The sequence below is a fragment of the Trematomus bernacchii genome, unplaced genomic scaffold (assembly GCF_902827165.1).
Source record: "Trematomus bernacchii unplaced genomic scaffold, fTreBer1.1, whole genome shotgun sequence".
Taxonomy (NCBI): Eukaryota; Metazoa; Chordata; class Actinopteri; order Perciformes; family Nototheniidae; genus Trematomus; species Trematomus bernacchii.
The window spans coordinates 20,111,826-20,127,461 of NW_022987973.1; the positions used below are offsets into that span (position 1 = coordinate 20,111,826).

Here is a 15,636-nt window from a genome sequence, read left to right on the forward strand (position 1 = left end):
ACAATAATAATCCTACCCAACAACAAGTCGTTTTTGAGTTTTCCAAACAGGTCTCACCTGCTCGTCCAGGCTGACCACCATCTTCACGTGCCGCCCCTCCTTCCTCGACCCCCCCTCTCCGCAGGTGTCGTCCAGCAGCATGTCTGACAGGAAGCAGAGCAAAGTTAGACAAGGTTGGTACATTTTCAATGGAAAAGGCAAGTGTTCATCTGTGATTTGAGACACTCAAATGTTATCCATCTACGAAATGGAATCACTGCAAAAAGACACTACTGTACACTAACAGCTTTTCAAAAAACATTCAAGTTTCATTTGACTTTATGTCCCATGTGTTATCCTTGACATGGGGTTGAGGAATCTTCAGTATCTCAGATTGATGTCGCAGGAGTGTTACCCAGGCTGGTGGACTCGCTGGTGGTGAGGTTGAGGCTGTGCTGGGGGAGGCCCGGCCCCCCTCCCTGGGCGTGGCTATGTTTGTGAGAGGGAGGGGAGGAAGAGATGGAGGCCTGGGAGCCCATCCTGCTGCCCTTATTCTCCACCTTCAGACGGTCATTCTCCACCTTCAGCTTCTCGATCTGCAGCTGCACACACACACACACACACACACACACACACACACACACACACACACACACACACACACACACACACACACACACACACACACACACACACACACACACACACACACACACACACACACACACACACACACACACACACACACACACACACACACACACACACACACACACACACACACACACACACACACACACACACACACACACACACACACACACACACACACACACACACACACACACACACACACACACACACACACACCATGTTAATGTATTCTGAACTTAGTATAGCTCCCCCTTCAGGCCAAATTATGTTAATTTAAGTCAGTTTAGTGCTTAAACGTGTTATTTCCAATTTCTGGAAATGACACGTTAATAAAATCAAAATCAAACCTTGGTCACTGTCAAAATAAATACAAACAATTTAGTGGGTTGCAAACTAAGTGAAGCAAATTGGCTTTGACTTTTAAGCAGTAAGCACATTAATACTTTATAGGGAGACTCTAAAGTGAAGAATAGTACTTGCTGCAACATGATTGTTCAGCAATGACTTTGTGTGCTCTGTGATTCAGTGCTGATTAATCCTTTAATGGGAAGTTCCTTAACTAATAGTTTTAATATTTGTATGTGTGCAGACCTGCATGCGGTTCATGGCCTCTCGGAGCTGGTCCAGCTGATGTGCGGAGCTGAGAGCCTCCAGGCGGATATCCGTCAGCTTCATCTCCTTCTCCCTGAGCTCGCTGCGCAGCTGCATCACCGTCTCCGCCTCGCTGTCCAAACACTCCGACAATCTGTGCACACACACATAAACAAACGCAGGATAACATGTTTAGTGTCAAGAAATATTGTGATTTAAGAAGAATTGTAAAGTTGTTCACGGACATGACTTCGTGTATAAGCCCAATAACCCTACAAGCACATGAGAGGATGTCTACGTACAGCGAGTTGGAGTGTGTGTTCCTGAGCATGTGGCCGGAGGCTGTGCTGCCGTTGCGGGGCAGCTTGGGGGAGGAGGGCAGCGACGAGTCCGTCATCTCCTCGATGTCGGAGTGGGAAGAGGCCGACTTGGGAGATTTCTTCTTGCTGAACGCTTGTTTGAAGGAGCTTCGAAGCTGCAGGAAGAAAACAGAGGAGAAAAGAGAAAAAGTGAGCAGGGGAGGGTCACACACACACACACACACACACACACACACACACACACACACACACACACACACAAACCACACACACACACACACACACACACACACACACACACACACACACACACACACACACACAACACACACACACACACACACACACACACACACACCACACACACACACACACACACACACACACACACACACACACACACACACACACACACACACACACACACCACACACACACACACACACACACACACACAACACACACACACACACACACACACACACACACACACACACACACACACACACACACACACACACACACACACACACACACACACACACACACACACACAGAAACACACTGCAGTGAGGAAGAGGAGGATTGTGCTGGGGAGAGTGGAGGAAAACAGCTGTGAGGAAGGAAGTGGGTCACAGGGAGAAAAGGAATTATGGGTAGACTGTCTTATCACTTGAGCTACAGCTCTATGCAAAGGTGGAGCATTGTTGTTTTTTTAACTATAATTGTTTTGAATATTGTGAAACGGATAAAACCAGGTTAAATAAACTGGATACAAAATTGGATATAAGTTACATTTTTGTCTGAGTCAATAAGAAATACTAATTTAGAGTAAGGACATATTTAAAAAATGTTCAGCATGATTAATTAATTTTGTTATTTGCTGGCTTTTTTAATTTGTGCTAAGCGGACAAGTGACATCTTTATAGCTTTAAACATCTTTGTAGCTTCACTGACAGGCTATCTCAACATTATGTCACATCAAAGCCCTGTTTCTGGCACTGTTCAACTATTTTCTGATGGATATGTCCTTTCAAAAGCTGGCTCAAGTTTCATAAGAGCAGCTTTCAGGGAGGATCAGTGTTGGGGAGGAGAGGACAGGCACTACGTTGGCAGCAGAGGACAGGAGGAAAAAGGAAAAGAGGTTAGTAACCTAGAGAAAGTGCGGGGGTTACGCAGCTCAGATTTCACACAGCGTACCATTCTTACCTCATAGACCTGCCACATGAAGCGAAGCAAAGGAAGACAGAGAGACAAAACAGCACGTGTTCATATGGGTGTGTTAATGCGTTATGGAGGGACAGAGATTAAACCGGAGGCCCGTACGAGACGAAAGCTGATTTTAATTTGACCTGTAGGCAGCTGCAAGGAGACGCTACTTCACCACCACCACCGTGACACAGGGTCTTTCATGATCCATTATATACTCTAAAACATACACTGCCCCTATACACTCCACATCACACTCTGCACCTGTATGGAGCCTCCTGTGGGGTCTCCTCCACAGACTGACAGCTGGAGGCACATCCACACACAGGAGAGGTGTTTATTATCACTGTGACCTAAAGCAGGAAACTCTACACGGCTCCTAACAGCTACCACAAAGCACGGCAACATCAGGATCAGATGGAGACCACAGGCGGTTAACACAACATCGCTTCAGTCTACGGGGATGACGGAGAGGGAAAGAAAAGTGGCATACGTCTTCATCGTCATCCCGGATTTGTCCTCTGGTGCACAAAAGAGTCTTTCCACAACAAAAAGGAAACGTTTGTGAGTATGTTAAATGTATTTAGTATGATCACTAGTAAGAATGAGCTGAACTAGACACTAGCCAGTAAACATTGATTTGGTCATTTGCAGGTGAGAGTATTACAACTACATTTAGTCAATTGTAAATGATGTTTTTTGACCTGCAAATCACCAAATCAATCACTACATTTTATTCAACAGGACTGTATTTAAATCCGTAGTGTATTCACCTTATCCCCAGAGAAAGTTCCCTAAATAGATAGATAAATAAATGTGAGAACAAGTGACACAGACACACATACAATTACACAAAGAGACAAAGACAAAACCACCATGAGTCCAGCAGGCTGCTTATTAGTAGCTAATCACACACAGAAAGCTATTCGATTCTTAAGGTGACATTTTCTTTGTATTCCCAGCATCTTACCCAGTTCTTCTTGTTCTTCTTCTTGTTTATTGCGTCTGTGTCCAGGTTGGAGCCCACGCTGGAGTGGCTGGTGGCGCTGGCGACGCTGCTGACGCTGTCCGAGGAGTGCTGCCTCCTGATGCGGAGGTCCGGCTGCTGATGCTGCTGAGGGGAGCCGCCGGTACCGCCCGCTGAGGAGGCACAGGGGGGGGGGGGGGGGGGGGGGGGGGGGGGGGGGGAGGTGTGTTTGTCAAATATTAGGAAATGACAAATGTATTTGATTAACTTTGAAATATCAACTAGTCAGAGTTGTCCCCTTCCGATATGATAGAGGTTTTCTTGGACTACAGAAAACAGGCTTGTTCATAGTTATTAAATAATGAGAGTGCCTTTCTTTCTCCTGCTTCAATAATCCCAAGAGTTTCAAATGTTTTCCCTCCTGACAGGGGAACATATAAACACTGTCTTAAGCTCAAAACTACAGCAAGTTATTGATGAATTGGGAACCTTGACACATTTACATTAATGATGTGACCTTCTATGTTTCATGTTTCCTGTAGATATTGAATTGCTCTTTTTACTGCAATGTTAGTGTACAGTTTTACTATTATGCTGCTGTGCTGATTGAATTGTTGTAACTCTGGCACAACAATTTCCTTCGGGATAAATAAAGTCTTATCTTATCTTATCTTATTAAAATGTCTGTTTCGCAATAACATATTGTTGTTGTTGCTGCTTTTGGTTCGGAGAGAATGTGGGATATTCTTTGTAAAATGTTCCCTATAATGGCCTTTCTCATAGACCTGTCACAAAAGTGCACAAGGATATTTTGAGCACATTCTGAAGAGTAATATAATAAAGAAAACACAAAATATAAATGTCTAAAATAAGATCCCTTTTTGGCGCAGTGTCTCCGTACCTGTCCTGTCCCCTCTGTGTGTGAGTTCAGGTGTGTTGATGACTCCGTTGATGGCGGCCTGAGCCACAGCATTCTGTTTCTTCAGCAGCTCGATGGTCTTCTTCAACTCGTTCAGCTCAGAGTCCTACACAGAGGAGATAACAAGAGGATGAAACCAACATTTCAGTGACTTTAAATGTGCACCATGATAAGTGTAAAGCCCAGTCTGTTATGCTGTTTTTACCTTCTGCTCTGCTGTTAAGGTGAGACTCTTCAGTCTGATGGTCATGTTCCCAAGACTCTGTTCAAACGCTGCCACCAGGTGAGCCTGCAGGAGGAACAAAACAAAAATATAAACCAGGTTAATGTTTGACATTCATGAACAGCTCAAATGTACCCAACACTTAATGTTCAATAATATAGAATTCCCAGCTCGAATATATACAACAGCATACGGTTTATTCGAAAACACAATTCCTCTAATCCCAGAACTTAATCAGCTGTCCAAAAAAGAATCCGTCAGGCACACTTCAGCCAAATATAACATTACTATCTCTGATATTTGGCTGACAAACATTGACACTTTAAAAGACACAATTAAAACAATTAAAACAATCAAAACTAATTGGTCTCCAAAAGTCTTTGTCTGATGTAGGTATATGAAAGGAAAGAAGACGTCTCCACTGAGCTGCGATAACCAGCAGAGACTTTGAGTTCAGAAAATCAAACTCAACAGTCTACATACAGCATCAGAAGAAAAAGTGAGTGTCAACATAAAAGCTACAACCTTGGGGCTAAAACCACGTTTTAAAGTTCTAAACCCAAATATGACATCAGTTTAAACTAAATGAAAATATAACCATTTATAAATAATTGTGCAAAATAATAGCCCCCTATGATAAATGATTATCCCCCTGTGGGACCGCTTTGGACAGTTTCCCACACTACCAACCCTGACATCATCTTAACCATAATCAGTCATTGGAGAGAGACCTATTCATTCATGCTCAAGATGACATGAAGTCATCTTTTGGTAAACCACTATTCACTAGTTTCATTATCTGCCCTAACTTGATTTGACATATTTCTGGCTCACATAGTGTGCAGGTCGTGTGAGAATGAATTGCCTTCGTGACAAAGCCATACCAAAAAAACCTGAAAGACTTTGTGGTGAGTACAAACAAGCTAAACAAGCAGATTCAAAGGGAATGTACATGGCAAATAATTACTCTCACACTCACAATACATTATTTTGCGTGCAACATTGCTTTGGTTGTTAAAAACAAACACGGAACATAGGGGTGAATGAGTTAGTATATTGTAATAGGCTTTAGAGGAATATGAATGATGAGCTGCTGCCTGCAGAGAGTGTGTGTGAGGAGAGTGTTGACTGATGTGTGTTTAAAGACGAGACTTCTTGCTGCAGAGGATGCTCTTAGATTCAGGGCCTCTGGGCTTTGAGGCGTGTTCAGATCATTCATCATCCGTCTGAGGCCCGCGTGTAATCAAATATTTGAACAGGTAAAGCCCCTCCCTCGCATCTCATCTCATTTTTCTTTCAACACCACGCCTTCATGTATCCAGGCGTTGTTAGCTGTAAATCTTCTGTCCGCATCTGCCACCGTCCCTCCGCAGTGTGCTGAGACTTGACTCTACTGTAATCTAACACCTTCCCTCCATATCTCTAATCCACGGTTTAACCACCAGTGTGCTCAGGTCGAGATTACAAGCAGAGCGTGGTGAGACTTGTGCAATACAGAAGGTAGGGTGGCAGGAGGGATCGTGTCTGGAGACGCTTTAAGAGATGTTCTGATGGTTCTGCCAGATGTGAAAGTACAGCTTCTGGGAGTAAAGTGCTATATTAGTGTATTTGATGAGGATCTCTAAATGTACTCGCGTGTGTTTGGGAATTGTTTGGGTGCTGGAGAGAGATAGAGTGTCACCATTCACAGGTGGTTTTTTCAGCCTGCTTCAAGGCATATTTTCTGAAATTATTCAAATAAATAAATAATATCATTTTCATTTGCGACATCAAGTTGAAATGTGTACTTCTAACAGATTCCTTTTCATAGATAAAAACAGAGCATTATTTTAATGATCATTTGTTTTCATTTTGTATTTCATAGCTTCATAAAAAGGCAACCTTGTCTGACAGCTTTTATGACAATTTTGATCCACAGAATTATTTTAAATCTAATATAAACCTCAACGATAAAGTGATATAAAATAATATAAAACCACATATTTTGGGCAAATTTCACAGCTTTTGTATATTTGGTCGATTCAATTAATTGCACGGTAAACACTGGAAGGAACCAATGTCCATTTCACTTTTTTTAGGAGTGTCTGTCTGTCTGTCTGTCTGTCTGTCTGTCTGTCTGTCTGTCTGTCTGTCTGTCTGTCTGTCTGTCTGTCTGTCTGTCTGTCTGTCTGTCTGTCTGTCTGTCTGTCTGTCTGTCTGTCTGTCTGTCTGTCTGTCTGTCTGTCTGTCTCTGTGTGTGTGTGTGTGTGTCTGCAGCTGCAGATCGAGAAGCTGTATGTGCCTGCTCACTCACGTTGGCGCTGAGCTGCGTCGTCAGGGCGGAAACCTTATCCTGGGAGGCGTCCAGCTCCCGACGCAATTTGCGGATCTGAGGACGCAAAACAGGCAAGACTTCAAAAAACACAGAGACAAAAGCATACATACCTGTTCCATAAAAACATGCAAGGCCAAATGCACACATACTGTACACATGCATCCAGACACACAATGGAAGACAAAACTGTGGCAACAAATGAGGGAGGCTCCAAGATTGAATCTCTGATTATGTTCAGGTTGAGAGATGAAAGGATCGTAGATGAATGCAGGAGCACATACAGGTGTAGGAACAAGAGCCTGTTACAGGGTCAGTCACAATACAGTTACACGTGTAACTAGATACAAATGTGAAGACGCCCCCATGTTCCAACAAGTCCCGCCACTGCACATAGAAAATGAAAGAGCTGAGGAAACATGCGATAGAAGTGAGGGGGGCGGGCTGAAGCTTACCTCCGACTGAGACTTCTCCTCATTCTGTAAAAACAAACATCAGAAGAAAGAAAATCATTAGAGGAGGTACTGATGGAATTGTGACATGCTTCAATGAAAAGGAAGAAGAAGCTGCCGCAGGTCAGACCGCACCGCGCACATGTCCTGACTCCTCTGTGATTTATTAGCTACATGGAGACCAGCTGTATAAACCGTGGAGGAGATTGTCTGGTGTAATGTGTCTGGAAAGCAGAGATATCCTCCTGAAGGCATTTCACTCATGTGTGTGTGTGTGTGTGAGTTTGTGAGAGAGAATCCCATTGTCTGCATACGCTGCACGCAGAACAATAGAGAGAAAAAACAGATAGCCAAACGCATACGGAGTGAGAGCAGGCAAAACAAATGCTCACACGAACACAACACACCCTGCTGCTGAAAACAGAGAAACACACAACACCCACATTTACATATAAACAAGCTGCAACGGGCGCTAAAACGCCATCTGGAAGTGTTTTTCTCGTAATCTAACTGGAGGTGTTTTTACAGCTTTTTTTAATAGTGTGTGGTCAGTTTGTTGGTTACATTTAAACACACAAATCACTTTATTTTTAGCTCACGTTAGATTTCAGTTTAACGCTTTTAATGTTGCTATTCCATGTCTTACTTTGGTGCCATCCAGTGTTTGTGTCAATGATTGTCTGCATAACACCAAAGACATTGGTACTGTTTGTTTGCTAATTAGCAGGATATATACAAATATTCTTAAAGTTGTGTAAATGATTTCAACCAAACTTGGAGAAAAGTGTCAAGTGATCTTAAGGATTTTCAAAATTCTGCATTTGCATCACAACATATCGGACACATTTATCCCACTATATTTGTCCACTTAATGCATTCTGTAGAAAGGGCCCTTGACATTTGTGTCACAATAAAATAACCAATTCATAAAAAGTTGTTAGCTGAATCCATAATCACCATTTTAAGGCTTGTGGAAGCGCTGAATGGAGCGATTGTGAAAGATGCAATGAAGCAGCTCATCTGATGATACATTATTTTACCTGTGCTTCCACCAACCACGTAAACAGGTTTCATCAGCCTGATGTGTCTGTGCCTGTATTGCTGTGTGTAAAATACATGTGTTCTGCCCACATGGCGTAGTACTGCACACCCAAACAGAGCTGTCAATCACACACACATGACAAGTTGATCCTAGATACACAAACAGAGCAGCCTGTCTGTCTTGGAAACGCAGACATAACACAGAGATCTCACTCTGATGCAAAAGCCTGGACTTTACAAATAAAAAACAATCCAGTGAGTTATCAAAATGAAGAACACATGGGATTTACAAAGAAAACAAACAGAGGAATTGGAGGTAAAGTAAAAAAATCAAAACAAATTAAATAATTAGATTGGCTTTTAAGATATAAGGGTTTTTAAAGCACATGAATCCACAGCCTCAGTCACACATGTCCTTTTACCTTAGTTTATGGATAACAGAAACATGGGATTATATCTTCCATGTAATTTAATGTTTTCACCACAGCCATTTCTTACTCCAACAGAGCATAAATAAATAAATATCAGAATGAGGTAATCTAAAATCGTCCTCCTTCCTACCGTTAGTTGCCAGGGCGTGACGGTGCCCGTCAGGGATAAAGTCGCCATCATATTTGCGTCCACCCTCTCCCCCCCTTCTTACTTAAAAAATGTGACTCTCTGGCTCAAAGGAGCAGCCAGTCCCGGGGAGAGATTCAAAGTCTGAGAGTGTTTCTGCTACACCTGCCGAGGTGAGTAGCCCGGCCCACAGAAGGGGGGGGGGGGGGCTATGCTGTTAACACCGGGCTCTGATTAGCTACTGTGTGTACATGTGGGCTGTCCCAAGTGTGCCTGTGTGTTTAAAGACAGGCCTTTTTCTCACAGGGTGTTCGAGTCAGATATCTGGATGGATTAGAGTGTAAATGTGTAACAGCTTACTTGCCAGCTCAAATACTCAATATTTCATAATTCCATAATTCCATAGGCAAACGCAGAAACTGGTTGCACTGGACTCTTCATGAACTGTGGGGACATCAGAAGCGATGTGATTTTGCTTTGCTTTCTCAAACAAGGCGGTTCAATCATTTTACAGATCTGTGTTTATTTTTATTTCTCTCTTTTTTGCCTTTTTCAGTGCTATTTGACAATAACAGTTTTTGCTAAAGAAGGAGATTGTTAGATGTTGAGAACTAGGGCATGATATGAAGCAAAGATTTTGCTCGGAATTGAACCGGGGACCTTGTGGTCAGATGGTATGTTCCCTAAGCCATGAGAAACAAACACAATGGAACCCTCCAAATGCGGTATTGAAGGGTTGTGACTTTAACATTTCCGGAGCGGGATATTTAAAGTGGAAAAATAAACTTAGCAGACCACACTATGGGACAAACACTACCCAAAAAGTAATGTTATCTAAAATAAAAACTTCTAAACATGATCAGTATTGAAGGTATACATTGCACAAGGATTCAAAAATAATTCACATAAGACTGATTAACTTCAAATGGGCCTGTTGTGTACTCACTGTAGAGTAAATGGAGGAAGTGCTGGAGACCAGAGACAGGGATGATCCATGAACTATAGAGACAAAAACCACAAGCAAAAGAGGGGATTAGAAGGTACATCTATACACAACAGCACCATGATTATCATCAACCCCCCCCACACAAACCACCCACTCCGCTCCAATCCTTCCCAGCCAACACATATCCTCACAGTGTTCCCACTTCCCACCTCCTTTCTGAACGTAATGACTGCAGCTCTGCGCTCATAAAGATAATAGTCCCACACGTTACAGTCGGACTGTGGCACAGCTAATGACAGCCTGAGCATTACTCTGTTAATGACTCATTCACTAATCACACATCAGAGGCCGGGACACAACGCAGCACTGTTTCCTGCCTGGGAGCAGATCAGAAAGGATCAGCAGCGGCGTGATGTCATCAACCACACGGAGAGTCCGGGCTGATCCCAGCCGATGTATTCATTCATTCACCTCACAGGGGGGGCACACATTGGTTTGCTCACTTTTATCTTAACGCTGGTCTAGACAGCAAGGTGTGCTGGGAGCCACATGAAAAGGGGAATATTTATTTAGGTTCACTTCTGTTTGGTTTGAACTTTACTCAACGATTGTTTGAGACTTTTGACAGAAAATAAAGGAAAAGTATTCTGATAATGGATGAATGTTTCTTCTTATTTCATTTGTTTCCAATGGCATTTCCTTGGCCATGACATGAGGATAGCTGCTCTCCTTTGTTATATATGACAGTAAACTGAATGTCATTGGGTTTTAGATTGTTGGTCAAATACATGTCAAGAGGTTTCTGTCCTAAAGATTTCAGAAAATAATATGCTGTTTTTTTTAAAAGTGACTCACATTTCTTCCTGGGTAGTTTGGACAATACTCATTATGGTATTGTATTGCAAAATGTTTTTCTGGGATCTTGTGAGATTTTATCATCAAACTGGTACAAACACGTTTGCCAGTCATGGTTTTCATCAAACATGCTTTGGTGCTTTTTGGAATTATAGGGTAATTTGTTTTGTTTTATTATTTGTGGAAATGTCCTAGTTTTGGTTTTCTTGCTTTTTTCTGACAAACATTTGATCTCTAAATTGTTCTGATTTCCAGGTTGTGCTGTTTGACATTTTATTGTTGGTACATGTTTACTTGTCGAGTTAGTTTTGAGAATCTGTGCTTTTTTCACTTTACACTGCAAACGGGACGCTAGGGAGTATACAAGTCAACATGACAATTGTACATAATTGATTTGTTGAAAGGAATTATTGAAAAAAATACACAGATTTGGTTTTCATCTGCGATTATGTAAATATTACTATTTGTTGCACACAATTGTTCCACAGTAAGGAAATAGGAACATGAAGTTATTGCTAAATACAAACACCATACATCTCAGTTTGATCATCTATCTCCATGGGATAAGAGCATCCCCTGTAAATATTGTAAAACATGGTTTCTACAGACTTAAGGGGAAGGTGAGCATATATAAAGGTGGGTGGAGGGGATGAAGTGACAGGCCTGACAAAGTGTTGGTGGATGATGTGACTTCTGTCCTGTTAATCTAACAACGGTTGTGTAACTCTACCCCTTAGAAACATACACGTATACACACACACTGCAGACCAACACACATGAAACAAAGAGAGAAAGTTGAGTTGTGTGTCATCACATCTCTCTCACTGTGATCCCTGTAATTATCTCCTCCTCTGAAAGGGAACACAGAGTCACGGAGCTGGAAAAGGAGTTAGATATATGCTTGTAGGGGGCGCGATAATAATACGTCTGCGTGTCTGTGTTATTGTGCATGTACACATTAGGTGTTGCTACCTGTGCTTTTATCTAATAGCTTCACAATATCAGGTGAGGCTCAGGCGTGTCTTTTAAAGATGAGTACAATAGATGAGTGACAGCCCATATACATGATGACCCAAAACAGTGACACTCCATACACGTAATGCTTTATTTAAAGGAACATCTAGACATACAAACTCAATTGTGTTTCCAACAGTGAGGAATAATTTATGTTGAATGTCTTTCTTGGTTATAACTAAACTTGTTGTCAACCACAGTTTATGCAGAGAATATAGAAACATTTAAATATTATTCTGGGAGCTTTTAAGTTGGTCCCTGGATTTACCATGTTCTTAAAAAACATGCAAACAGCTGATCTCCTGAGGCACATTTATAAAACCAGTTTCAGTGTCACAGGATTTGCTCTTCAACTCTTTGACCGTCTGTAATGTTGCTCTTCCCTCAGTTTGTATTCATATCCCTTAAATCTGCAGGACACGATACGTCTTCGGATCTTTACACTGTTAGTCTGTTTAACTGCACTTATGTATTAACTACATTTCCCAAAAATAATCTATTGACAACCTTGAAAGAAAGTAAACTTTTTTGATTGACCTGTTTATCACACAGTTGTGTTCATCATGATTTCTTCCCCAATAATTGTAAAGAAAGTCTTGTGGCTAAATTACTTGGTGTTAATTTTATACATTGTAATTTATTGTGGATATTGCATTTTATTCAACTTCAGCTGTTTAACATTATTTAGGGTGTCAGGCTGTATTCTTCTATTGAGAATATGTTGTTTGTACACAATAATACAACTTACCCCCCCCCCCCACCTAATCATAGTGTGCAACAGTGCTGTGTTTCTATAGGCCTGAGGATTGAGCAGACGGCAGCGGAGCACCCTCTCCTGAGCGGGGAGTCTGCCTGCTTGTGGGAAAACCACGGCAGGGTACTTTTCGCAATAACCAAGCTTACTAAAACAAAGCAGCAGCAAAGCTGATTATGGATTTCTAAAGGGATTGACTGCTTTTCTTAGAGGAGCGGTTGTAATCCGTCCTAATGTTCTCCAAACAAATGGAATTATTATTATTTTGGCACAGGGATGTGGAATAAAGCAGGGGAGGCTTCAGAGTCATAGAGAGACAGGGGTATGCAGGAATTGGTAAAGAATTACACTGTAATCACGATTTACATCAAGAATCTGAGGGCCAGGCCCAGGACTCAGAGTCAGTGAATATTCAATGCACTTATATTCATCCATCCTTTGCTTGTCTCCTCTTACCTTCCTCGAAGCCGTCCCTGAAGGAGCCCGACCTGCTCATGGTGCGCGTCTTCTCGTCAAGAGACATGCACGAGTTCCTCAGGCGGTTATCGCTGCTGGGGTCAAAGGAGACTTCATGATTGGTCAGGCTGTTGTTGCGCAGACTGGCGAGGTTGATCTGAGCTGCTGAGGTGGGGCTGGATGCTGTGAGAATGAAATGTGAAATTATTTATATGTTTATTTTTTTCAATATTTACTTGATTATTCTATAAAATGTCAGAAAACTGTGAAAAACGGAATTTCCAATATTCCAAGGTAACACCTTGGAAACTCCTGATTTTGTCTGACCAAAGCCAAAATATATTCAGTTTAGGGCAGTATGAAACAGAAAAAACTCACATTTAAAGATGCTAAATCGAGAGAATGTTTGCTTTATTAATGTCTTATGTCATTAATCGATCAATTTTCTGTGGATCTACTGATAATATTCCATATAATGATAAGCCAAGCCGTAAAACAATGCCACCTGCTAATTGTCAACTTCTTGATGGCAATGCAGTTTGAATAAACACTGAGTTTAGAAATTGTTTCCTAGCTTTACATTTTCTCTGCTAACGGAGAAGAAATGAACTGTGTGTGAACGAAGTGAAAACACAAGGAGTGCTGGGTTTGGATGGAGTGTGTGTGGCGTACCGAGCTGTCCGAAGTTGAAGCGAGTGCCGGAGGGGGAGGTGAGGCTGGAGCTGGGGGAGAACGGGGAGTTGCCGACTGATTCCTGCAGCCCGCTGGTGGAGTGGGAGCGCAGCCAATCACGGGCCTCCTCGTGGCTTCGCAGCTGCGTGGATGGGCCATACCTACAGGAAGTTAAAGACAAGGTTGAAGTGGAAGCGAGGACACAACACAGAACAAGTGCAGTGTGGACTTTTGTGTTCTGACAGGACAAGATGATTCAGATTTTTCAGTCTTTTTGCAATCAGTGAGGTGGATTTTCTTCTCTTAAACAGACTGATTAGTAGCCGGGATCTAACAAGATGAATCAGGACACCGAAACAAGGAATTACAACAGTGGGAACATTGATTGATTCTCATTTGTGGGGAAAAAAGCAGAAAGGAAGCCAAAGAAATATTTGAGCCACCAAATCAGGCCCGCTACAACACAACACAGTGACAGCTCTGTACCACCACAAAGTGACATGCCTCGTCACAGAAGCACAACACAACAACACATGTGCCAAACAAAAACATCAAAAGCATTTTTTTAAAGCATGAGCACAATCCCAGAAGAGTGAATGTATACGCAGGAAAATAAAATCTTAAGACAGAAGACAATTTGGTGAACCAGTGTGTGACAGCACAACATTTCCAGCGGGAAGTGAGGTCAGTACCTGAGTCCTTTCTTAGGCAGAGTGTTTCTACCACAGTGTGTCCCGCTGTGGGAGAGAAACACTTCAGAGGAGGAATGCAAAGGAGACAAGGAAACATGTGGCTGTATCTCTCTAACTACTCAACTAACTCAAGTCATATTTTCTTTTGGAAATCTTTCTTATCCACATTAGTACATCCCAACATGTACACTGCAAACAAATCTCAACCTTGCCAATTCTTGCAATAAAGCATACTAAGGAAGATGGATACACTGACATAAAGAGAAGTTACCACAGAAAATTCTAAAACAGTTACATTTGAATTTTTTGTAAATATTTGTATATGCTTTTTCTAAAAATAAGACATTCCTTAAGATTGAGATTTTTGCCGTGTAAAATCAATAATAAACATCCTATTCTCATGCTATTGGTTAAATCTGCTCATACAAACGCTACCACAAGGTGGCAGTATGTGAACACGGAGCACTAAACAAAGCATCCACACAAACAACCTCACATTTACTGTGTCATTAATCCCCATTCATACAGGAGCTAGAGGTCCTAAAAATAACCACAAACTACCACACAGAGCATAAAAGAAAGAATACACATAAAACACAAGCAGCTACCACACACAGTGTCTCTCTGAGCTTCTGTGGGATGCTCTCTGTGTGGCAGCAGGTGGTGGTTTAGTAGGAACCTCCACAGCTGTCTCACCAGAAGCCTAACACTGCACACAGGTACATTTACCTGTCCTGCCTCCGAGGGAGCGTGTTTCGGCTGAATAAAGGGCTAGCGGAGGGGGAGGACAGGGGACTGATGGAAGACAGGGAGGAAAACGCACAACAGACACAGAGAAAGAGAGTTTTAGAGAATAAAGTAGAAGCAGAATTTCTTCAGAACAGAAGTCAACTGCGAGACTCTTCACCAATGAAGCTAATAAGAAAACTCAGAGAGCAGGGTGAAGTCATAGCCTCAAAGCTTAAACTGCAGATGCTATTAAGTTTCCTCTGAGGCATTCCTGTCACATTACACAGGCAACCT

At 42.1% G+C, this 15,636-nt stretch overlaps 1 protein-coding gene across 2 annotated transcripts in view; it reads right to left on the reverse strand.

Annotated features, from left to right (window-relative positions):
- Positions 1–15,636, reverse strand: part of nav2a (neuron navigator 2a) — a 104,367-nt gene that overhangs the window by 6,679 nt on the left and 82,052 nt on the right. For both annotated transcript variants that reach the window (XM_034116206.1, XM_034116207.1), the window contains 14 exons: positions 15,343–15,408; positions 14,614–14,658; positions 13,922–14,082; positions 13,250–13,432; positions 10,171–10,223; positions 7,629–7,652; positions 7,156–7,230; positions 4,845–4,928; positions 4,622–4,745; positions 3,724–3,893; positions 1,527–1,699; positions 1,225–1,378; positions 395–581; positions 58–143 (listed from right to left, as the gene is read on the reverse strand). In XM_034116206.1, the coding sequence (XP_033972097.1) occupies positions 58–143; positions 395–581; positions 1,225–1,378; positions 1,527–1,699; positions 3,724–3,893; positions 4,622–4,745; positions 4,845–4,928; positions 7,156–7,230; positions 7,629–7,652; positions 10,171–10,223; positions 13,250–13,432; positions 13,922–14,082; positions 14,614–14,658; positions 15,343–15,408 (1,585 nt within the window). The remainder of the gene's footprint in view (positions 1–57; positions 144–394; positions 582–1,224; positions 1,379–1,526; positions 1,700–3,723; positions 3,894–4,621; positions 4,746–4,844; positions 4,929–7,155; positions 7,231–7,628; positions 7,653–10,170; positions 10,224–13,249; positions 13,433–13,921; positions 14,083–14,613; positions 14,659–15,342; positions 15,409–15,636) is intronic.